General features: G+C 42.6%; 1 protein-coding gene across 6 annotated transcripts in view; it reads right to left on the reverse strand.

Moving 5' to 3' along the window:
- prkag2a (protein kinase, AMP-activated, gamma 2 non-catalytic subunit a) overlaps positions 1–23,454 on the reverse strand; it is a 149,629-nt gene that overhangs the window by 30,342 nt on the left and 95,833 nt on the right. For 5 of the 6 annotated variants that reach the window (XM_029693818.1, XM_029693791.1, XM_029693807.1 and 2 more), the window contains 3 exons: positions 21,001–21,218; positions 13,647–13,698; positions 10,092–10,201 (listed from right to left, as the gene is read on the reverse strand). In XM_029693818.1, the coding sequence (XP_029549678.1) occupies positions 10,092–10,201; positions 13,647–13,698; positions 21,001–21,218 (380 nt within the window). Of the gene's footprint in view, positions 1–10,091; positions 10,202–13,646; positions 13,699–13,816; positions 14,003–21,000; positions 21,219–23,454 lie in introns of those variants that run through there. The other variant, XM_029693838.1, reaches the window with a different exon arrangement.

Consider the following 23,454-nt stretch of genomic DNA (forward strand, 5'->3'; position numbering starts at 1 on the left):
TTGAGGATCAGCATGGCAGATGTGTTGTTGCCTACCCTTAGCACCTGTGGGTGGTCCGTCAGGAAGTCCAGGATCCAGTTGCAGTGGGAGGTGTTTAGTCCCAGGGTCCTTAGCTTAGTGATGAGCTTCGAGGGTACTATGGTGTTGAACGCTGAGCTGTAGTCAATGAACAGCCTTCTTGCATAGGTGTTCCTTTTGTCCAGGTGGGAAAGGGCAGTGTGGAGTGTGATTGAGTCATCTGTGGATCTGTTGGGGCAGTATGCAAATTGGAGTATGTCTAGGGTATCCAGGAGAATTCTGTTGATGTGAGCCATGACCAGCCTTACAAAGCACTTCATGGCTACCAACGTGAGTGCTACGGGCGGTAATCATTTAGGCAGGTTACTGTCACAAGAACTATAGTGGTCTGCTTGAAACATGTAGGTATTACAGACTCAGACAGGGAGATGTTGAAAATGTCAGTGTGGGCACTTGCCAGTTGGTCCGCACATGCTATGAGTACACGTTCTGGTAATCCGTCTGGCCCCACAGCTTTGTGAATGTTGACATGTTTAAAGGTCTTACATCGGTTACCGAGAGCATTATCACACAGTCATCCAGAACAGCTGGTGCTCTCGTGCATGCTTCAGTGTTGCTTGCATTGAAGCAAGCATAAAAGGCATTTAGCTCGTCTGGTAGGCTCGCATTAAAATGGGCAGCTTGCTTCTGGCTTTCCCTTTGTAGTCCGTAATAGTTCAAGCCCTGCCACATCGGATGAGCGTCAAAGCCGATGTAGTATGATTTAATCGTAATTATGTATTGTAGCTTTGCTTGTTTGATGGTTCGTCTGAAGGCATAGCGGGATTTCTTATAAGCGTCCAGATTAGTGTCCGGCTCCTTGAAAGCGGCAGCTCTAGTGTTTAGCTCGATGCGGATGTTGCCTGTAATCCATGGCTTCTGGTTGGGATATATACAGTTGAAGTCGGAAGTTTCCATACAACTAAGCCAAATACATTTAAAACTCAGGTTTCATAATTCCTGACATTTAATCCTAGTAAAAATTCCCTGTCTTAGGTCAGTTAGGATCACCACTTTATTTTAAGAATGTGAAATCTCAGAATAATAGTAGAGAATGATTAATTTCAGCTTTTATTTCTTTCATCACATTCCCAGTGGGTCAGAAGTTTACATACACTCAATTAGCATTTGGTAGCATTGCCTTTAAATTGTTTAACTTGGGTCAAATGTTTTGGGCAGCCTTCCACAAGCTTTCCACAATAAGTTGGGTGAATTTTGGCCCATTCCTCCTGACAGAGCTGGTGTAACCGAGTCAGGTTTGTAGGCCTCCTTGCTCACACACGCTTTTTCAGTTCTGCCCACAAATTCTCTGTAGGATTGAGGTCAGGGCTTTGTGAAGGCCACTCCAATACCTTGACCTTGTTGTCCTTAAGCCATTTTGCCACAACTTTGCAAGTATGCTTGGGGTCATTGTTCATTTGGAAGACCCATTTGCAACCAAGCTTTAACTTCCTGACTGATGTCTTGAGATGTTGCTTCAATATATCCACAATTTTCCTACCTCATGATGCCATCTATTTTGTTAAGTGCACCAGTCCCTCCTGCAGCAAAGCACCCCGACAACATGATGCTGCCACCCCGTGCTTCATGGTTGGGATGGTGTTCTTTGGCTTGCAAGCATCCCCCTTTTTCCTCCAAACATAACAATTGTCATTATGGTGAAACAGCTCTATTTCATCAGACCAGAGGACATTTCTTCAAAAAGTACGATCTTTGTCCCCATGTACAGTTGCAAACCGTAGTCTGGCTGTTTTATGCAGGTTTTGGAGGAGTAGCTTCTTTGCTGAGCGGCCTTTCAGGTTGTGTCGATATAGGACTCGTTTTTACTGTGGCTATAGATACGTTTGTACCCATTTCCTCCAGCATCTTCACACGGTCCTTTGCTGTTGTTCTGGGATTGATTTGCACTTTTCGCATCAAAGTACATTAATCTCTAGGAGACAGAACGCGTCTCCTTCCTGAGCGGTATGACGGTTGTGTGGTCCCATGGTGTTTATGCTTGCGTACTATTGTTTGTACAGATGAACATGGTAACTTCAGGCATTTGGAAATTGCTCCCAAGGATAAACCAGACTTGTGGTCTACACATTTTTTTTATTTAGGTCTTGGCTGCTTTCTATAGATTTTCCCATGATGTCAAGCAAAGAGGCACCGAGTTTGGAGGTAGGCCTTGAAATACAGCCACAGGTACACCTCCAATAGGCTAATTGACATAATTTGAATCAATCAGAAGCCATGACATTTTCTGGAATTTTCCAAGCTGTTTAAAAGGCACAGTCGACTTAGTGTATATTAAACTTCTGACCCACTGGAATTGTGATACAGTGAATTATAAGTGAAATAATTTGTCTGTAAGCAATTGTTGGAAAAATGACTTGTGTCATGCAAAGTAGATGTCCTAACCGACTTGCCACAACTACAGTTTGTTAACAAGAAATTTGTGGAGTGGTTGAAAAACGAGTTTTGATGACTCCAACCTAAGTGTATGTAAACTTCCGACTTCAACTGTACGTACGATCACTGTGGGGATGACTTCGTTGATGCACTTATTGATGAAGCCGATGAATGAGGTGGTATACTCCTCAATGCCGTCGGATGAATCCCGGAACATATTCCAGTCTGTGCTTGCAAAACAGTCCTGTAGCGTAGCAGCCGAGTCACTGGTACTTCCTGCTTTAGCTTTTGCGTGTAAGCAGGAGGATATAATAATGGTCAGATTTGGTGGAGAGCTTTGTATGCATCTGTGTGTGGAGTAAAGGTGGTCTACAGTTTCTCTCTCTCTGGTTGCACATGTGACATGCTGGTAAAAATTTAGTAAAACTGATTTAAGTTTGCCTGCATTAAAGTCCCCGGCCACTAAGAGCACCACTTCTGGATGAGCATTTTCTTGTTTGCTTATGGCCTTATAGACTTGGTTGAGTGCGTTCTTAGTGCCAGTATCGGTCTGTGGTGGTAAATAGACGGCTATGAATAATATAGATGAGAACTCGTGGTAGATAGTGTGGTCTACAGCTTATCATAAGGTACTCTACCTCAGGCGAGCAATACCTCGAGGCTTCTTTAATAATAGACATCGCGCACCAGCTGTTGACAAATAGACACACAACCCCACCCCTTGTCTTACCAGACATAGCTTAATCTCTGTTCTGCCGGTGCATGGAAAATCCCGCCAGCTCTATATCATTCGTTTCGTCATTCAGCCACAACTCAGTGAAACATAAGATATTACAGTTAATGTCCCGTTGGTAGGATAATCATAGGTCATTCATTTTATTTTCCATTGATTGCACATTAGCCAGTAGAACAGATGGCAGTGGGGTTTTACTAGCTCGCCTACGGATTCTCAGAAGGATGCTCGATCTGCATCCTCTTTCCACACAAATTACGGGGATTTGGGCCTGTTCCCAGGAAAGCAGTATATCCTTCTCGTCGGACTCGTTAAAGGAAAAAGCTTCTTCCAGTTCAAGGTGAGTAGTCGCTGTTCTGATGTCCAGAAGCTATTTTCGGTCATAAGCGATGGTAGCAGCAACATTATGTACAAAATGAATGAAAAAATATTTCTACAGTTACAAATTACTCCATTCAGAAGCAGCCTACCTGTTGGCTCTTGGTCGCTGTAGCCAATACTTTGACTTTTAATTCAGTCATTTTAATTGATTGAAATTAGATATAGCCTAACTTTTGCAACACAGAGGATCTGACTGTTGTCAACTGCATTTTTGATTACTTATTGGCCAAGAGCAACCAACTACACATGCCTTGCTCCACTCGTGAAAAGCAAGAGCAGCAGCATAAATTATACATTCTCTCTCTCTCCATCTACTGCAGCAGTCGTGTTCGAATATGTATGGGCCCTTCCGGACAAGTCCGTTAAAATTACAACTACCCAAAACCCGTGATAATCAGATCAGATCTGACCCAGACTTGTGACACTTAAGAATTATGGATCCAAAACTGCTCAGGTCCCAGATCAGCTCTCGGATACATGTGGATCCATGAAGACCTCTAGACCAGGGGATGGCACTCCGTGAGATTGTTTTTGTAGAACTACTGAGAACTTCTGATGACTTTAAAAAAAGGGCATTCTACTCTAAAATAATGAAAAATGTTATTATGTTGACACCATCTGAAATATAAAATGTTCCCTTCAAAAGCATTATAACCTGTAAACCAGGTATTCCCAAACTGAGGTATGCCAAATAAAAATGTGATTCACTTTAAAAATGTATTTCATTTTTTTACATTAATCTTTTTGTAAAAAATAAAAAACCTGTCTCTTCACATTTAAAGTCTATTTATATTTTCCAACGGGGCTATACATCTGGGTGAGGTTTTTTCCTCGCCCGAGTAGCCTCGTTTCACTGCCAAAAAAACAACAAAAAAAATAGTGTTCAGCAAAATAACAACAAAGTCAAATACAGGTAGCCTAGTCAAACAATTAACATCCAATCACATTAACCGTTACTCTCTCGCGGGAATTGCACTAACGGTCCATATGTAGCCAAGCGTAGCTGCTGCGCATATTGGTATCTGTACGGATGGTGCAAAAGCCATGGCAGGGAGACATAGTGGAGTGGTAACGCGCGTGCAAGCAGTTGCTCCAGACGCCACTTGGATACACTGCAGCATCCACCGAGAGGCTCTTGCTGCCAAGGGAATGCCTGACAGATTGAAAGACCATTTGGACACTACAGTGAAATTGGTTAACTTTGTTAAAGCAAGGCCCCTGAACTCTCGTGTATTTTCTGCACTATGCAATGATATGGGCAGCGACCGTGTAACGCTTTTACAACATACAGAAAGAAGTGCGCTGGTTTTCAAAGGGCAAAGTATTGACACGTTTCTTTTCTTTTTTTAAATTGAGAGACGAGCTTAAAGTTCTCTTTACTGACCGCTTGCAGGATGACGAGTTTCTCACACGACTGGCCTATCTGGGTGATGGTCCCCCCCCCCCTCACCTGAATGATCTGAATCTAGGATTACAGGAACTCTGCAACTATATTCAATGTGTGGGACAAAATTGAGGCTATGATTAAGAAGTTGGAGCTCTCTCTGCATTAACAAGGACAACACACAGGTCTTTCAAGCATTGTGTGATTTGTGTGCAAATGAACTCAAGCTTACGGACAATGTCAAATGTGATATAGCAAAGCACCTAAGTGAGTTGGGTGCGCAATTACGCAGGTACTTTCCCGAAACGGATGACACAAACAACTGGATACGGTATCCCTTTCATACCCGTCCTCCAGTCCACTTACCTATATCTGAACAAAGAGAGCCTAATCAGAATTGCAACAAGAGGTTCTGTAAAAATGGAATTCAATCAAAAGCCACTGCCAGATTTCTGGATTGGGCTGCGCTCAGAGTATGCTGCCTTGGCAAATCGGCTGTTAAGACACTGATGCCAGTTGCAACCACGTACCTATGTGAGAGTGGATTCCCGGCCCTCACTAACTTGAAAACTAAATACAGGCACAGACTGTGTGTGGAAAATGATTTAAGACAGACTTTCTCCAATACAACCCAACATTGCAGAGTTATGTGCATCCTTTCAAGCACACCATTCTCATTAACCTGTGGTGAGTTTTTCAATTTTCAATGAACAAATAAGGTTTTATATGTAAGATAGTTAAATAAAGAGCAAAATTATTGATTATTATTATATTCTTATTTGTTCCCTGGTCCTATAAGAGCTCTTTGTCACTTCCCACGAGCCGGGTTGTGACAAAAACCTCACTCATATTCTTATGTTTAAAAAATATATCGTATAGTGTGTGTGGCAGGCTTACACTGGATGGGAAAAAACATTTGAGAGTGCGCTGACTCTGGTGCTAGAGGGGGTATGCAGCTGGTGGTTGAATGTTTGAAGGAGTATGGGACTATAAAAAGTTTGGGAACCACTGCTGTAGACTGATGCAGCATAGCAGCTTTAAATAAATAGGCTGACGCTCATCTGCATTTACCTCCTTGAAAACCCCCAAAAACTGCATCAAATATACATTCAAACATGTTTTTTCTGGATCAAGAGTTTAAGTGGTGGGGGCCAATGGCACAGTATCCGACCACAAAGTTTAGAGGACCTCGTCTTGGTCGCAGAATTTTATTCCCGCCAGTTTTAAAGCGAATTTCCTGAAATTATACACATTTTGCCATGGCTTATGTAGTGTTCTTATGCCATCTGAGTGCCTCAAACATAACAAAATCAATGGGGCCCACATGCTGCAACGTTTTTGGAATGTTTGATTCTTCCTGACTCTAGTTTTTATTTTGGTGATCATTAGTTCTGAAAGATGATTTTATAAAAAAAAAAAAAAAAAAAAAAAAATACTGAACAAAAGTATAAAACAACATGCAACAATTTCAAAGATTTTACTGAGTTACAGTTCATAAGGAAATCAGTCAATTGAAATAAATTAAGTCGGCCCTAATCTATTAATTTTACATGATTGGGCAGGGGCGCAGCCAAGGGTGGGCCTGGGAGGGCATAGGCTAAGCCACTGGGGAGCCAGGCCCAGCCAATCAGAATGAGTTCTTCCACACAAAAGGTCTTTATTACAGACAGAAATACTCCTCAGTTTCATCAGCTGTCCGGGTGGCTGGTCTCAGACAAGCCTGCAGGTGAAGAAGCCGGATGTGGAGGTCCTGGGCTGGCATGGTTACACGTGGTCTGCAGTTGAGGCTGGTTGGACATACTGCCAAATTCTCTCAAACAACATTGGAGGCGGCTTATGGTGGAGAAATTAACATGAAATTCTCTGGCAACAGCTCTGGTGGACATTCCTGCAGTCAGCATGCCAATTACTCGCTCCATCAAAACTTGGCATTGTGTTATGACAAAACAGCACATTTTGAAGTGGCCATTTATTAACTAAATATATATTTATATACAAGTTCTACCATCCAAAAATTATTTTAAATCCAACTTTTCTTGGAGTGACGGCAACGTTTTTGCAGTGTCAGGCCGTAAATTAATAGGGGAAATACTGCAAATGATGCACACCTGACCATTTTTTCAAATACCATTTTTGTATTGTGTAAACAACTAATTGTGTGATGGTGGGGATGCAGGGTTGTGTTCCAAACAGTGTGTTGGCTCTATTTCCTCAATGGCACAGCTAGGAGACCTAAAAAAAATACAAAATATAAAAAGCACCTTATAAAGATTCTTCTTTGTGTGCATTGAAATTACTTAACTGTGCACTTTAGAGGTGTGGCCACTTGGAGACACCAGTTAATCATCGCACTCAAAACATTGTCATTTTTTTGTCCTGTTGCACCTACCCCACATCTTCCAGAAATATTATTATTTACAGATTTCGTTAAATCAACAAATTCAGCAAAAAGTACAGTAAATGTCAAACACAAAATCAACAGCATAATGTTTGAATTCTGTCTTGTGTCAGGTGAACTGTTGAGTCTTCAACTTTGGTCTAACAACTTTCCCATAATCTCCAAACTGTTGACTTTCAACTGCTGCCACGCTCATGCTTTTCATATTTCTTCTGTAAGAAACATTATTTTAATCCCATCTATATTAGTTGGGCTCCCGAGTGGCGCTGCGGTCTAAGGCACTGCATCTCAGTGCTTGAGGCATCACTACAGACACCCTGGTTCGATTCCAGGCTGTATCACAACCACCCGTGATTGGGATTGTTCTTAACTGACTTGCCTAGCTAAATAGGCCAATTCCCACGAGTGTAAAGGTAAAAAAATAACCGTTTCAAGCTATTTGACTGAGGTGTCGGTGGTTGTGTTAATTCTTCTGTATTGTTGTGACTGCTGGACTGTACAGTCGTGGCCAAAAGGTTTGAGAATGACAAATACTAATTTACACAAAGTTTGCTGTTTGTGTCTTTAGATATTTGTCAGATATTACTGAAGTATAATTACAAGCACTTCATAAGTGTCAAAGGCTTTTATTGACAATTACATGAAGTTGATGCAAAGAGTCAATATTTGCAGTGTTGACCCTTCTTTTTCAAGACCTCTGCAATCCACCCTGGCATGCTGTCAATTAACTTATAGGCCACATCCTGACTGATGGCAGCTCATTCTTGCATAATCAATGCTTGGAGTTTGTCAGAATTTGTGGGTTTTTGTTTGTCCACCCGCCTCTTGAGGATTGACCACAAGTTCTCAATGGGATTAAGGTCTGGGGAGTTTCCTGGCCATGGACACATAAATATCAATGTTTTGTTCCCCGAGCCACTTAGTTATCACTTTTACCTTATGGCAAAGTGCTCCCTTTTACCTTATGGCAAAGTGCTCCATCATGCTGGAAAAGGCATTATTCGTCACCAAACTGTTCCTGGATGGTTGGGAGAAGTTGCTCTCGGAGGACGTGTTGGTATTATTCTTTATTCATGGCTGTGTTCCTAGGCAAAATTGTGAGTGAGCCCACTCCCTTGGCTGAGAAGCAACCCCACACTAATGGTCTTAGGATACTTTACTGTTGGCATGACACAGGACTGGTAGCGCATACCTTGTCTTCTCCGGACAAGCTTTTTTCCGGATGCCCCAAACAATCGGAAAGGGGATTCATCAGAGAAAATTACTTTACCCCAGTCCTCAGCAGTCCAATCCCTGTACCTTTTGCATAATATCAGTCTATCCCTGATGTTTTTCCTGGAGAGAAGTGGCTTCTTTGCTGCCCTTCTTGACACCAGGCCATCCTCCAAAAATTCTTTGCCTCACTGTGCGTGCAGATGCACTCACACCTGCCTGCTGTCATTCCTGAGCAAGCTCTGTACTGGTGGTGCCCCGATCTCGAAGCTGAATCAACTTTAGGAGACGGTCCTGGCGCTTGCTGGACTTTCTTGGGTGCCCTGAAGCCTTCTTCGCCGCAATTGAACTGCTCTCCTTAAAGTTCTTGATGATCCAATAAATGTTTGATTTAGGTGCAATCTTACTGGCAGCAATATCCTTGCCTGTGAAGCCCTTTTTGTGCAAAGCAATGATGACGGCACATGTTTCCTTGCAGGTAACCATGGTTGACAGAGGAAGAACAATGATTCTAAGCACCACCCTCCTTTTGAAGCTTCCAGTCTGTTATTCGAACTCAATCAGCGTGACAGAGTGATCTCCAGCCTTGTCCTCGTCAACACTCACACCTGTGTTAACGAGAGAATCACTGACATGATGTCAGCTGGTCCTTTTGTGGCAGGGCTGAAATACAGTGAAAATGTTTTTTGGGGGGATTCAGTTCATTTGCATGGCAAAGAGGGACTTTGCAATTCATCTGATCATGCTTCATAACAATCTGGAGTATATGCAAGTTGTCATCATACAAACTGAGGCATTCTCAACTTTTGGCCACAACTGTAGCTGTATTATTAAAGCCTTTTAACGGCTGCTTGTTTTCACTGGTTGTAGTGGGTGATGAATTTTTAAATAAATAATGTTTATTTGGTGTAGACTGAAGTCTTGCATGTCCCGTGGCAGGATGAGACCCCTGAGAGACATGGTGGATCAGAGAGAACACTCTTCCCCAGATTAAAATGTAGAGCTTTTTAAATCAAGACAAGGTCACACAAAAGCATTTTTTTTTTCTAAAGACAGGACAGTGGGATGGGGTTACTATGGGTTTTAAAGTGTTACAAGCTTCAAGAGAGAGGATCTGAAATATAGACCTTTAAAAAGAGAGGATATCATAGTCTATTCTGGCTGGAGTAGTAAGTCTCCGGCTTATGTTTTAATATAAAAAAAAAAATATGTAAGTATCCAGCTAATGTCTGTGCTGCAGTTAAATACTGCATAGAGACATGTGTACAACTTTTCAAACCAAGGCCATAACGGAGTTTACCTGTTTAACAAAGCAGATCAATTAGTAACCAGACATGGTATCATGGCTCAAGCCAAAACGCAAGTGTGTTTAAAGTTATTGCAGTCGATAAAACAACGAACGCATCCGTTTCCTACTGACCACTTGTGTAGATGGAACATTATGTCAGTAAGGACTACAGCAAAACGTTGCGTGACTTCTTGTGTCAGACATCTTTATACAGTATGAGATGTTTAATAGACGGAGCACTTACTTGCAGAGTAGTGTCAAAAACCACGAGCTTGGAGCTGGTAGGAACAATGTCGTAGCACTTGTGTGACTTCATAAAGCGCATGTAGATATCCCTTTCGGATTCTTCAACAGCTGAAAGTAAAGCATATTTTATACTTTTTGAATATTTTCCAGTAAGAAAGTATCCAAAACAGGAATGGTCATACAACAATTTGTGCTTTGACCAGTAATGAGAAGGTAAAAGGGGTTCACTGAGTCATGGTTTGCCCTATGCAAATCTGTGGCATAACCTCTTTGAAGAAAAAAATATATAAAAACACAACATGTAAAGTGTTGGTCCCATGTTTCATGCGCTGAAATAAAACCCCAGAAGTGTCTCGTAAGCTTTGTGTGCATTTCTCTAAAAATATTGTGCACAAAATGTGTTTACATCCCTGTTAGTGAGCATTTCTCCTTTGCCAAGATAATCAGTCCACCTGACAGGTGTGGCATACCAAGAAGCTGATTAAACAGCATCATTACACAGGTGCACCTTGTGCTGGGTACAATAAAATGTGCAGCTATGTCACACAATGCCACAGATGTCTCAAGTTGAGGGAGCGTGCAATTGGCATGCTGACTGCAGGAATGTCCACCAAGGTTGCTGTCCACCCGGCCTCACAACCGCAGACCACGTGTAACCACACCAACCCAGGACCTCCACATTCGGCTTCTTCACCTGCAGGATCGTCTGAGACCAGCCAGCCGCACAGATGATGAAACATAAGTATTTCTGTCTGTAATAAAGCTCTTTTGTGGGGAAAAAAACCCAACTAATTCTGATTGGCTGGGCCTTGCTCCCCAGTGGGTAGGGCCTGCCCTCCCAGGCACACCCATGGCTGAACCCTTGCCCAGTCATGTGAATCCATAAATTAGGGCCAAATGAATTTATTTCAATTTACTGATTTTCTTATATAAACTGTAACTCACTGAAATTGTTGCGTTTATATATTTTTTATCAGTATACATGGGGAAAAAGTAGTGCCAGGCATTTTCATACAAAATCTCTCAAAACCTCCACATCGTTGTGTGTGATATCCTTGGTGTCTGATATCACCTCTGCTCAAAGGACTTGAATTTAAAAAAAGGTATATTCAATGAACTAAGAAAGCGGGTATCTCAAACGCTGACTATTCAAACTCATTTTGAAGAGCCTCAATGATTAATATTTGACCAACGTGGAAAGAAAGTAGTAGTCTGCCTATTATCCCACATAGCCAATCATCATCCGGTAGGCTAATATTTGTGGCTTAATTTAGAAAACAACATGGGGAAGAAAAACACATACGGTATAAATAGGATTGTCTGATGTTGATCCATTTATGGAGTCAGATATCAAGGCTACTTCCATTAGAATGGTCTAGTAAGAACTTGGCACTCACTATAGGCAGCATGCATGTTTATTTTGCAACAGTCACTGTAAAAGATTAAAACACTCTGGCCACACATCTACAGAAATGTGATAAACTTGAGAACAATGACAAAGTTTATCAATCTCTTTTTGATGTACGTATTATTTTCAGAAATGTATATTTAGTGTGAAATTTAGTTCTACCCATCCTAAGGCAAATCAACCACTAAACAGCACCTCTATGGGCCCAGCAAGCAGAACTTTCATCCAATAATTTCCTATATCGCAACCTGTCAACTCAACCCCCCCTCCCCCCACACACCATGCTCTGTGACGCAAGCAGCATGTTAACTGACTGTACTGCGTGTACAATGCATGCTGTGCAATGTGACGCTACACAGAGTGAGACCTGCGGGCAAAGGAGAAACCCTCAGCGCTGACGTATGCGGATCACATAGAACGCTACACAGGGCACCCTGTATGAAGACAACCACGTCAATGAACATGATCCTGTATAATGTAACCCAGGCTATTCTAAGCACTCCTCCAGAGTCCATGAAGGCAAGTCGTGAAAAATCCCTGGATTGTTCTTAGTTCAGAACAGTTGCAGATAGATACGTGAAGTATAGAATGGGCATGACTCGCCATCCAGTGGACTAATGGGGTAACACTGTCTATGCATGCTGCAGCACTGTATCTGAGACAGCTGCCAAGCGGGAACATCACATTGTGGCTGGAGGCAGCCAACAGATTAGCAGGGATGACGGCGAGCTAGGCCCCACCCCCCCACCACAGACGGAATCCCCTTCATAATCACAATGACGTCCCTCTCCATCCAGTAAAGCTTCTATACATGGATATAATGATGGGCTACATAGCTGGTATACAGCTCGGTTCCACCTTTGATATATTCACAATGCAGCACATGTAGCCTATGCATGCACAACAACAAAAAATGGGTTAACATTAAATGGTTTTAATATTAGGCTACACCACTAGAATAAAATAATATGATCCATGGGCTGCCGGAAAATTAACTGACCACTAAATGCAAAGATGACATGGCTTAAAGGCATCATGTAGGCCTACTTTTAAAGAGATTGGAAGATTCAATCATCAATGGGCTAAACTTGACTTGGTAAACTCTAGTTTAGGGCTAATTACATAGAAATGATCAAATCTACACTTAACAAAAATATAAAAACATACAACAATATGAAAGATTTTACTGAGTCACAGTTCACTAAAAGGAAATCAGTCAATTGAAATAAATAAATTAGGCCCTAATCTATGGATTTCACATGACTGAATGCAGATGCACATCTGTTGGTCACAGATACCTGTGGAATGTTGTCTCACTCCTCTTCAATGGCTGTGCGAATTTGCTGGATATTGGCGGGAACTGAAACACGCTGTCGTACACTTCGATCCAGAGCATCCCAAACATGCTCAATGGGTGACATGTCTGGTGAGTATGCAGGCCATGGAAACAAATGGGACATTTTCAGCTTCCAGGAATTGTCTACAGAACCTTGCAACATGGGGCTGTGCATTATCATGCTGAACCATGAGGTGATGGTGGCGGATGAATGGCAAACGATAATGGGTCTCAGGATCTCATCATGGTATCTCTGTGCATTCAAATTGCCATTGATAAAAGACAATTGCGTTCCTTGTCTGTATCTTATGCCTGCCCATACCATAACCCCACCGCTCGCACACAACGCCATACATGGTCTGCAGTTATGAGGCCGGTTGTACTTATTGCCAAATTCTCTAAAACAACATTGGAGGCACCTTATGGTGAAGAAATTAACATTCAATTCTCTGGCAACAGCTCTGGTGGACATTCCTGCAGTCAACATGCCAATTGCATGCTCCCTCAAAACTTGAGACATGTGGCATTGTGTTGTTTGACAAAACTGCACATTTTAGAGTGGCCTTTTGTTGCCAAATTTGTTCACAATTTGAGAGAAAAACTTTGTGCGTATGGAAAATGTATAGGATAGTTTATTTCAGCTCATGAAACATGGAAGCAACACTTTACATGTTGCATTAATATTTTTGTTCAGTATATCATACATCATAAATATTTGGCCGATGCATTACCTTGTCAGCTGGCAAAAGGTTATGAATGGATTTGCACGAGTTAAAACACATTTTCAAAGAGCTTGCAAAGAGGCTTACCTTCATCTTCTAGCTCAAGTTTCTTCAGCATGGTTTCAACTAAACTGTCGACCTGTGGACAAGAAGTAAAGGATAGTCAATTAGCTGCTCCTACAATGTAGCCTTCCCACGTTGCAACTAGACTTCCCAACTGCTACTGATTTGACAGTCGCCGGGTGTGAGAAACTCCCCTCTTGTGCAGTGGGGTGCCAACACGAAAACGAGAAACACAGTCCAAACGTTTCGCTCTCAAAAGGCTCCGGCGATTTTCCTAAAGCGTATATTTCCTTTCTTGCTCTGTGTTGGTAAAAATATTAGCGTAGCCGTATTTTACTACACTAGAGCGCATTCTCAGGTAGCCTACATCCAGTACTTTCGTGCTGAGCCCGAGACGTAAAATATGAGAGGGAAATACCAATCCCCTATTCAGGTAAAAGTGGAACATTCCAATTTGCTGCAATTGCAGTGAACGACACGTTTGGTTCGCTCTCACGCTTTCACACAGTGTGCTCGCCTGCGACATTTTAGAAAACTTTCAATTAATGGATGTTCTAAAAGAGCTCCACATTTGTGTTTGGGGGATGAAAGATGTTGTAAAGCTCTGTAAACCGCGTCACGCCGGTACTCCAAAAAGCCTCTGAGTGTATCCATCGAATCCGAACTGCCTAATTGGAGAGACAAGCTACACTGTACGCACACACTACAAAATAATGATAAATATGTTTCCGGGGGTTATCAGTTTAACAATGATATACTCTGCATTTTAGTGATGCGTAGGCTACACTATAAAGTGTATTGATTTAAATACACTGAAGGATCGTTAGATGGTTAATCTGTTCATGTGCTGAACATTTATTTTGCCACTGCAATAGGTTCACAGCCAGTCATTGTCTTACCCATAATATTTCTTTATTTTTTAAGACATTTGCTGACACAAGATGTTGCTTAGTGGCGCAAAGTCATAAGTGTCCTGACTTTTCTGGTAGCGATTGATGATGGTGATAATGATGATGACTAGGCTGTATATTGGACCATGTGATAAATCCAAAGCAACTGTGATCCACAATTAGGACACTCAATTGTACTAGTTTACATGGCATGCCCATATGACCCCAGAAATACCACCATAGTGCTTTGTAATGTGTAGCCTAGCTTTAAAAAAAGGTTTTAAAAAGTTGGAAAACTGTGGATACTAAATGAATGAATTTGCAGTGTTGAGTACTGCCAACCAGGGCTAGATAACCATCAGTTACTATACAGACATTCAGAACTCTTTGTATATGCGAAAAACTATAGCTTTGCTGTTTGCATACCTCCATGTGTTCTTACATCTATATGTGATCAAATGCAGAAGCTGGAAGAGCCACACCTCTTAAATGTCTTGTATGGTTTACACAGAGGGCAAGGTAGGGATTTGTGTCTGCAAGTGAACATGCCTGGCTGAACTCATACACACAGTGGATCCTTTCATGTGTGGCTCTGTGAAACCCCTGTAAAAACAACACGGGACTACACATAATCATTGCTCTCACCTGAAGCATACCCAACAGAGGGCATTGTGGGAAGTACAACCTTATGGCTTCACAGGTGTTAAATGGGTCAAGTTCATTATCTCCAAATGGGAACAAACTTTTTCAAACACAATCTGAGCTCATTGCACACTGTTCATGTTAGAGGGACAAAAAATGCTTCAAAATGTTAGAGTGCTCCAAAACGATTTATCCAATGAACATGAACAGCCCTTGGTCTGCAGCTATCATAGGAAGCTGAAAAGCGCTAGGGCAGAGTGGATGTATGACTGAACAATTATACATTAGATGGCCAGTCAATTGTGATTAGTCTGGTGGGTTTTGGCAGAGGTGCAGTAGGTGGCATGCAGAAATGTGCAGAACATCTGGGTTAGAGGAGAGGGGAGGTTAGGCCATCATAACCAAATTCCACTGGGATGACTCATTGGGCGTGGCAGACAAACAGAAGCTCTGGTGAGCAAAACAAACTGCCCCAACTTCACCAGAACTCATTGGAGAACAAACCATGAGAACTGTTTTAGAGGAAAACAAATTACCTAAAACATTTAACACCTTAAGAAGTCAAACTTTGATGTGAATATTTAGTAAGAGCTGGGTTTAATTCACTGTAACTGCTTTAACATTTCAAACATTTCAATCAAAACAAATGATGCCTCTTGTAGTTATTTTTGAACAGCTCAGAGTAAAGGTGTGGATGTGGAGCACGAGTCATTTACTTGTACTCATCTCCAGTGTTTCACCCAAATCAAACGATATGTGGAAATGATTGAAAACATTTCACATTGTTTACATTTTTCACGTTCTTGTTTAATTTCAAGGCAAAGCTGAACGGAGTGTCTTTCCGTTTACAAATGAATCTACCAAGGAGGCAATGTTAATTCAGTGATTCATTAAACTGTATGCAGATGACAACACATTCTTCAGACTCACACTTCACGATGTAGAATGTGCCATGATCAATCAAAACTTTGGTGCTGGACCTCTCGGTGAAATATAAAAACAGTGAAGTGTGGAATGCGGAAAGTTATCTATAGGAGAGAGAAAGATAGAGATGAGACTTTTGCGATATCTCTAGAAGGTGTTGAGCATTGTGGTTGTCATCTAGCCTCTCTAGGCTGGTCCCAGATCTGTTTGAGCCTTCTTGCCAACTGCCATCGTCATTGTCACGGCAAACAGCATGACAATGACCATAGAAGTTTGCAAGACAGTACAAACAGATCTGGGAGCAGGCTAGTGTCTCTCCACTGGCTATGTAAAACCGGTGAATCACTTGACAGAGAGACACCAAACCCTTGTGAGGATTTCTGAGAGGCAATTTCACAGGGACAAAACAATTTAATTCAAGTTAAATAACCAATTAAAACTGCTGGAGCATGAACAAAATGCTCTTTGTACCTTACTGAGCCTCAGCTTTCTATGGAGTCATTCCCGCACACAAATCCAGTGCTTAGCCTAATTGTACAAAGCACAAACGACTTCACTACACAGTCCAGAATAAACATTTCTGAAGTCATATTGTACAGCTGTAGCAAGTTTTAACCCTATATGGACACCATCATACAACAAGCACTCTGCACTCAGAAACCAAATGTCGGTTTGTGTCTCCTGTCTGTCTCTGTCTGTCTGTCTGTCTGTCTGTCTGTCTGTCTGTCTGTCTGTCTGTCTGTCTGTCTGTCTGTCTGTCTGTCTGTCTGTCTGTCTGTCTGTCTGTGCGCACGTGTGTGAGAGTTGGGGGAAACTGAGATGATAAACTTGTCGTGAAACTGAGACCACAGCCTTCAGTCATCTGAGGAGTGACGTTGGCTTGCCATTAACATCTGCTGAGTAAAGCCAGTAAACCCTGCAGAGATGGCCTATGCGGGAGACGACAAGTCAATTTTGCCCTTGGACTTTCTGACTTTCTCAAGGGACCAAACATGAAAACAGCACAGATGAAAGAGAGAGAGGGGTGAATGAGTGAATAAATAAATGAGAGAGAAAGACAGCAGCACAAATCAGATCAGGACTATTGAGCAGAGTTTAACACCCTCAAACTCAACTCTGGACCTCTAAGCCAGTTCCACTGCATTTGTCATTGTTCCCCTCTAATCAGGGACTGACTTAGACCAGGGATACATGGTGTGTTCAATTAATTATCAGGTAGAACAGAAAACCAGCAGGCTCTGGACCTCGTAGGGTAAGAGTTGAGTACCCCTGGTTTAACCTGTCTTAACCTAGCTATGGACTAGACTGTATGTATTGGATACCCTCTGCTTTCAGTTCTTTGGGGGTTGCCCAAACCATTCTGAATACAATTCAGCATCTTCCTGCCACTATAGAAGCTAACTGGTTTCCATTGACAGTGGTTCAAATTCCAAGGCAACTCTAGGTTGAAAGTATTTGACCTCCATATTTGACCCAGGTCTTGCCACTATACTGCATTCACAGATGGGATGCACAATAAGGCGGCAGCTAGTCTTCCTGTCTGACACATAACAAAAAATACATTACTGACAAAAATACTTTACAATTTACATTTAAAAACATTATTTTCTACATTCTAGAATAATAGTGAAGACATCAAAACTATGAGATATGGGATCATGTAGTAACCAAAAAAGTGATGAATCAAAATATATTTTAGATTTCAGATTCTTCAAAGTTGTTGACAGGTTTGCACACTCTTGGCATTCTCTCAACCAGCTTCACCTGGAATGCTTTTCCAACAGTCTTGGAGGAGTTCCCACATATGCTGAGCACTTGTTGGCTGCTTTTCCTTCACACTGCGGTCCAACTCATCCCAAACCATCTCAATTGGATTGTAGAGGCCAGGTCGTCTGATGCAGCACTCCATCACTCTTCTTCTTGGTCAAATAGCCCTTACACAGCCTGGAGGTGTGTTGGGTCATTGTCCTGTTGAAAAACAAATTACAGTCCCACTAAGCGCAAACCAGATGGGATGACGTATCACTGCAGAATACTGTGGTAGCCATGCTGGTTTAAGTCTGCCTTGAATTCTAAATAAATCACTGACAGTGTCACCAGCACCAGCACCAGCACCAGCACACCATCACACCTCCTCCTCCATGCTTCACGGTGGGAACCACACATGCTGAGATCATCCATTCACCTACTCTGCGTCTCACAAAGGCAAGGTGGTTGGAACCAAAAACCTCCAATTTGGTCTCATCAGACCAAAGGATAGATTTCCACTGGTCTAATGTCCATTGCTCGTGTTTCTTGGCCAAAGCAAGTCTCTTCTTATTATTGGTGTCCTTTAGTAGTGGTTTCTTTGCAGCAATTCGACCATGGAGGCCTGCTTCAGGTAGTCTCCTCTGAACAGTTCATGTTGAGATGTGTCTGTTACTTGAACTCTGTGAAGCATTTATTTGTGCTGCAATTTCTGAGTCTGGTAACTGAGGATAATGAACTTATCCTCTGCAGCAGAGGTAACTCTGGGTCTTCCTTTCCTGTGGCGGTCCTCATGAGAGCCAATTTCATCATAGCGCTTGATGGTTTTTGCGACTGCACTTGAAGAAACCGTCAAAGTTATTGAAATTTTCCGGACTGACTGACCTTCATGTCTTAAAGTAGTGATGGACTGTCGTTTCTCTTTTCTTATTTGAGCTGTTCTTGCCATAATATGGACTTGGTCTTTTACCAAATAGGGCTATCTTCTGTATACCACCGCTACCTTGTCACAACACAACTGATTGTCTCAAACACATTAAGAAGGAAAGAAATTCCACAAATTAACTTAATGCACACCTGTTAATTGAAATGCATTCCAGGTGAGAGAATGCCAAGAGTGTGAAAAGCTGTCAAGGCAAAGGGTGGCTACTTTGAAGAATCTCAAATATATTTTAATTTGTTTACATATGTGTTATTTCATAATTTTGAAATCTTCACTATTCTACAATATAGAAAATAGTCAAAATAAAGAAAAACTATGGAATGTGTAGGTGTGTCCAAAGTTGGCTGGTACAATATATACAAAAGAAAATGTACACACAAAAAAGAATGACTAAATAATTGTGTGCGTGTGTGTGTGTGTGTGTGTGTGTGTGTGTGTGTGTGTGTGTGTGTGTGTGTGTGTGTGTGTGTGTGTGTGTGTGCGCGCACCTCTATCAGTTACACATACAGTGCATTCATAAAGTCTTCAGAAACCTTGACTTTTTCCACATTTTGTTGTTACTCATTTCAATATTGCTTAAATTGTTTATTTTTTCACATCTACACAAAATACCATAATGAAGAAGTAAAAGCATGTTTTTAGAAATTTTTGCAAATGTACTTTTTTTTAATGTTTAAATCACATAAGTATTCAGACCCTTTACTCAGTACTTTGTTGAAGAACCTTTGGCAGCGATTACAGCCTTGATTCTTCTTGGGTATGAAGCTACAAGCCTGGCACACCTATATTTGGGTATTTTCTCCCATTCTTCTCTGCAAATCCTGTCAAGCTTTTTCAGGTTGAATGGGGAGCGTCGCTGCACAGCTATTTTCAGGTCTCTCCAGAGATGTTTGATCAGGTTAAAGTCCGGGCTCTGGCTGGACCACTCAAGGACATTCAGAGACTTGTCCCAAAGCCACTGTGTTGTCTTGGCCATGTGCTTAGGGTTGTTGTCCTGTTGGACGGTGAACCTTCGCTCCAGTCTGAGGTCCTGAGAAGGTTTCCATCAAGGATCTCTCTGTACTTTGCTCCGTTCATCTTTCCCTCGATCCTGACTAGTCTCCCAGTCCCTGCCACTGAAAAACATCCCCACAGCATGATGCTGCCACCACCATGCTTCACCGTAGGGATATTGCCTAGTTTCCTCCAGATGTGACGCTTGGCATTCAGGCCGAGAAGTTCAATCTTGGTTTCATCAGACTAGAGAATCTTGTTTCGCATGGTCGGAGAGTCCTTTGGGTGCCTTTTGGCAAACTCCAAGTGGGCTGTCATGTGCCTTTTACTGAGGAGTGGCTTCCGTCTGGACACTCCACCATAAAGGCTTGATTGGTGGAGTGCTGCAGAGATGGTTGTCCTTCTGGGATGTTCTTCTTGGGGGACCTTCAATCCGGCATTATTTTTTCGTACCCTTCCCCAGATCTGTGCCTCGAAACAATCCTGTCTCGGAGCTCTACGGACAATTCCTTCAACCCCATGGCTTGGTTTTTGCTCTGACATGCACTGTCATATCTGTGGGACCTGTGGGATCTTATATAGACAGGTGTGTGCCTTTCCAAATCATGTTGTATCAATTGAATTTACCACAGGTAGACTCCAGTGAAGTTGTAGAAACCTTTCAAGGAAGATCAATGGGAACAGGATGCACCTGAGCTCAAGTTCGAGTCTCATAGGTGCCTGAATACTTATGTAAATAAGGTATTCAGACATTTCTAAAAACCTGTTTTCGCTTTGTCATTATGGGCTATTGTATGTAGATTGATGAGGACATTTTTTTAAAATACATTTTAGAATTAAGGCTGTAACATAACAAAATGTGAAAAAAGGGAGGCTGTCTCAATACTTTCCAAATGCACTGTACATGTCAGTACATAGGCCTACACCAAAAATTAGGTCACATGGGGGGAAAAGGCATTGTGCCGTGAGTTGTTGCTTTCCATCCATGCATAACAGGAGGGGACAACCACCAGGGCTGACTTCATAGGTGAATCTCAATAGTCTTCAGTTGGCTTCCTCTCCTCATCTGCACTCATCTGAGAGGAGAAGTAAAAACCAACCATTGCCGTATTGCTTTCAACTATCCTGTGTTGTCAGATCAGTGCAATTGAAGAAGAGGAATATGAGTTAGACTGTTCAGTTGCACCCTATTTCAATGGGAAACCCTTTAGGGGTGTTTTAGCAGTGGGGCAGTACTCACTGCTTGTGATTGTGAGGTAGTGATGGGGGCGGTGGGAGTCATGGGTGGTTTGGTGCAGGGTAGACTGAAGCGTTGCCCGGTGTCTGGCGGGGAAGAGTAGGAGCGCATCCGTGCCTCCGGCCTCTCCGGCTCGCTCCGATAGGCCTCCAGCAGGAACGCCGGCGGCTGCTTGACGGACTGCGTTGGAGGAGTTGAGGAGGGCGAGGAGATCCCAGAGGCTAAGGAGAAATAGAAAACAAGGGGCGGTGGATTAGACTTTCAGTATGAAAAAGGCCTGAGGCTCTTTTTGCTGTAATCTAAGACATGTCTAAGGGTGATGGGCATCATTGGGCTGAAAATACAGAGTACCTCTAGGCAAGGAGCCACAGATGGGGAGCTATCTGATCGAACTTTCAGCAAGGTTTGAGAATGAGATGGAGCTCCAGATAGATAGGCAATCAATCTGTAGTGCTGCCTTTTTGCCAGTTGAGACAACATTATTTTGGTGCCATGTGGACAGAGCTTGGAGGTGTGGGAAAACTTCTGAATCTGATATTAAACTGTCAGTGATAAAAAAAATATTCTGGTATGCACAACAAGACTGTGAACTCATTCAACCAATACTGTCAAAGTCAGCCAGTATCAATCAATCAATCAATCAATCAATCACATTTATTTATAAAGCCCTTTTTTACATCAGCCGATGTCACAAAGTGCTGTACAGAAACCCAGCCGAAAACCACAAACAGCAAGCAATGCAGATGTAGAAGCACGGTGGCTAGGAAAAACTCCCTAGAAAGGCCAGAACCTAGGAAGAAACCTAGAGAGGAGCCAGGCTCTGAGGGGTGGCCAGTCCTCTTCTGGCTGTGCTGGTGGAGATTATAACAGAACATGGCCAAGATGTTCAAACATTCATAGATGACCAGCAGAGTCAGATAATAATAATCACAGTGGTTGTCGAGGGTGCAACAGGTCAGCACCTTAGGAGTAAATGTCAGTTGGCTTTACATAGCCGATCATTCAGAGTTAGAGACAGCAGGTGCAGTAGAGAGAGTCCAAAACAGCAGGTCCGGGACAAGGTAGCACGTCCAGTGAACAGGTCAGGGTTCCATAGCCGCAGGCAGAACAGTTGAAACTGGAGCAGCAGCATGACCAGGTGGACTGGGGACAGCAAGGAGTCATCAGGCCAGGTAGTCCTGGGGCATGGTCCTAGGGCTCAGGTCCTCCGACAGAAGAGAGCAAGAAAGAGAGAGAGAAAGAGAGAGAGAATTAGAGGGAGCATATTTCAATTCACACAGGACACCGGATGAGAAAGGAGAAATACTCCAGATATAACAGACTGACCCTCGCCCCCCCGACACATAAACTACTGTAGCATAAATATTGGAGGCTGAGACATGAGGGGTCGGGAGACACTGTGGCCCTGTCCGACAATACCCCCAGACAGGGCCAAACAGGCAGGATATAACCCCACCCACTTTGCCAAAGCACAGCCCCCACACCACTAGAGGGATATCTTCAACCACCAACTTACTACCCTGAGACAAGGCCGAGTATAGCCCACAGAGATCTCCGCCACGGCACGAACCCGAGGGGGGCGCCAACCCAGACAGGAAGAACACGTCAGTGACTCAACCCACTCAAGTGATGCACCCCTCCTAGGGACGGCATGGAAGAGCACCAGTAAGCCAGTGACTCAGCCCCGTAATAGGGTAGAGGCAAAAAATCCCATTGGAGAAAGGGGAACCACCCAGGCAGAGACAGCAAGGGCGGTTCGTCGCTCCAGTACCTTTCCGTTCACCTTCACACCCCTGGGTCAGACTACACTCAATCATAGGACCTACTGAAGAGATGAATCTTCAATAAAGACTTAAAACTTCTTATGGCTTGGGGGCAGTATTTCGACGTCTGGATGAGATGCGTGCCCAAAGTAAACTGCCTGTTACTCAGGCCCAGAAGCTAGGATATGCATATAATTGGTAGATTTGGATAGAAAACACTCGAAAGTTTCCAAAACTGTTAAAATAATGTCTGTGAGTATAACAGAACTGATATGACAGGTGAAAACCTGAGGAAAATCCATGCAGGAAGTGGGATTTTTTTGATGTGGGTATTTTTAATTGAATGCCTATACAGTATCTAATGGGTTAGGACCCAGACTGCAGTTCCTATGGCTTCCATTAGATGTCAACAGTCTTTAGACATTGTTTCAGGCTTATTTTCTGAAAAATGAAGTCAGTGGACTGAGGAAGAATGCAGAGCTGGTTTGCGCGCGTGACTGATTGTGCGCCCTTCGTTGTTTTTCCTTTCTATTGAATACGCTATTATCCGGTTGAAATATTATTGATTATTTAGACAATTGACAACCTGAGGATTAATTATAAACATCGTTTGACATGTTTCGACGAACTGTACCGGTACTATTAGGATGTATTCGTCTGCATGTTTTGACCGCCTTGGAGCCAGTGGATTACT

Source organism: Salmo trutta, chromosome 2 (genome assembly GCF_901001165.1).
Source record: "Salmo trutta chromosome 2, fSalTru1.1, whole genome shotgun sequence".
NCBI lineage: Eukaryota > Metazoa > Chordata > Actinopteri > Salmoniformes > Salmonidae > Salmo > Salmo trutta.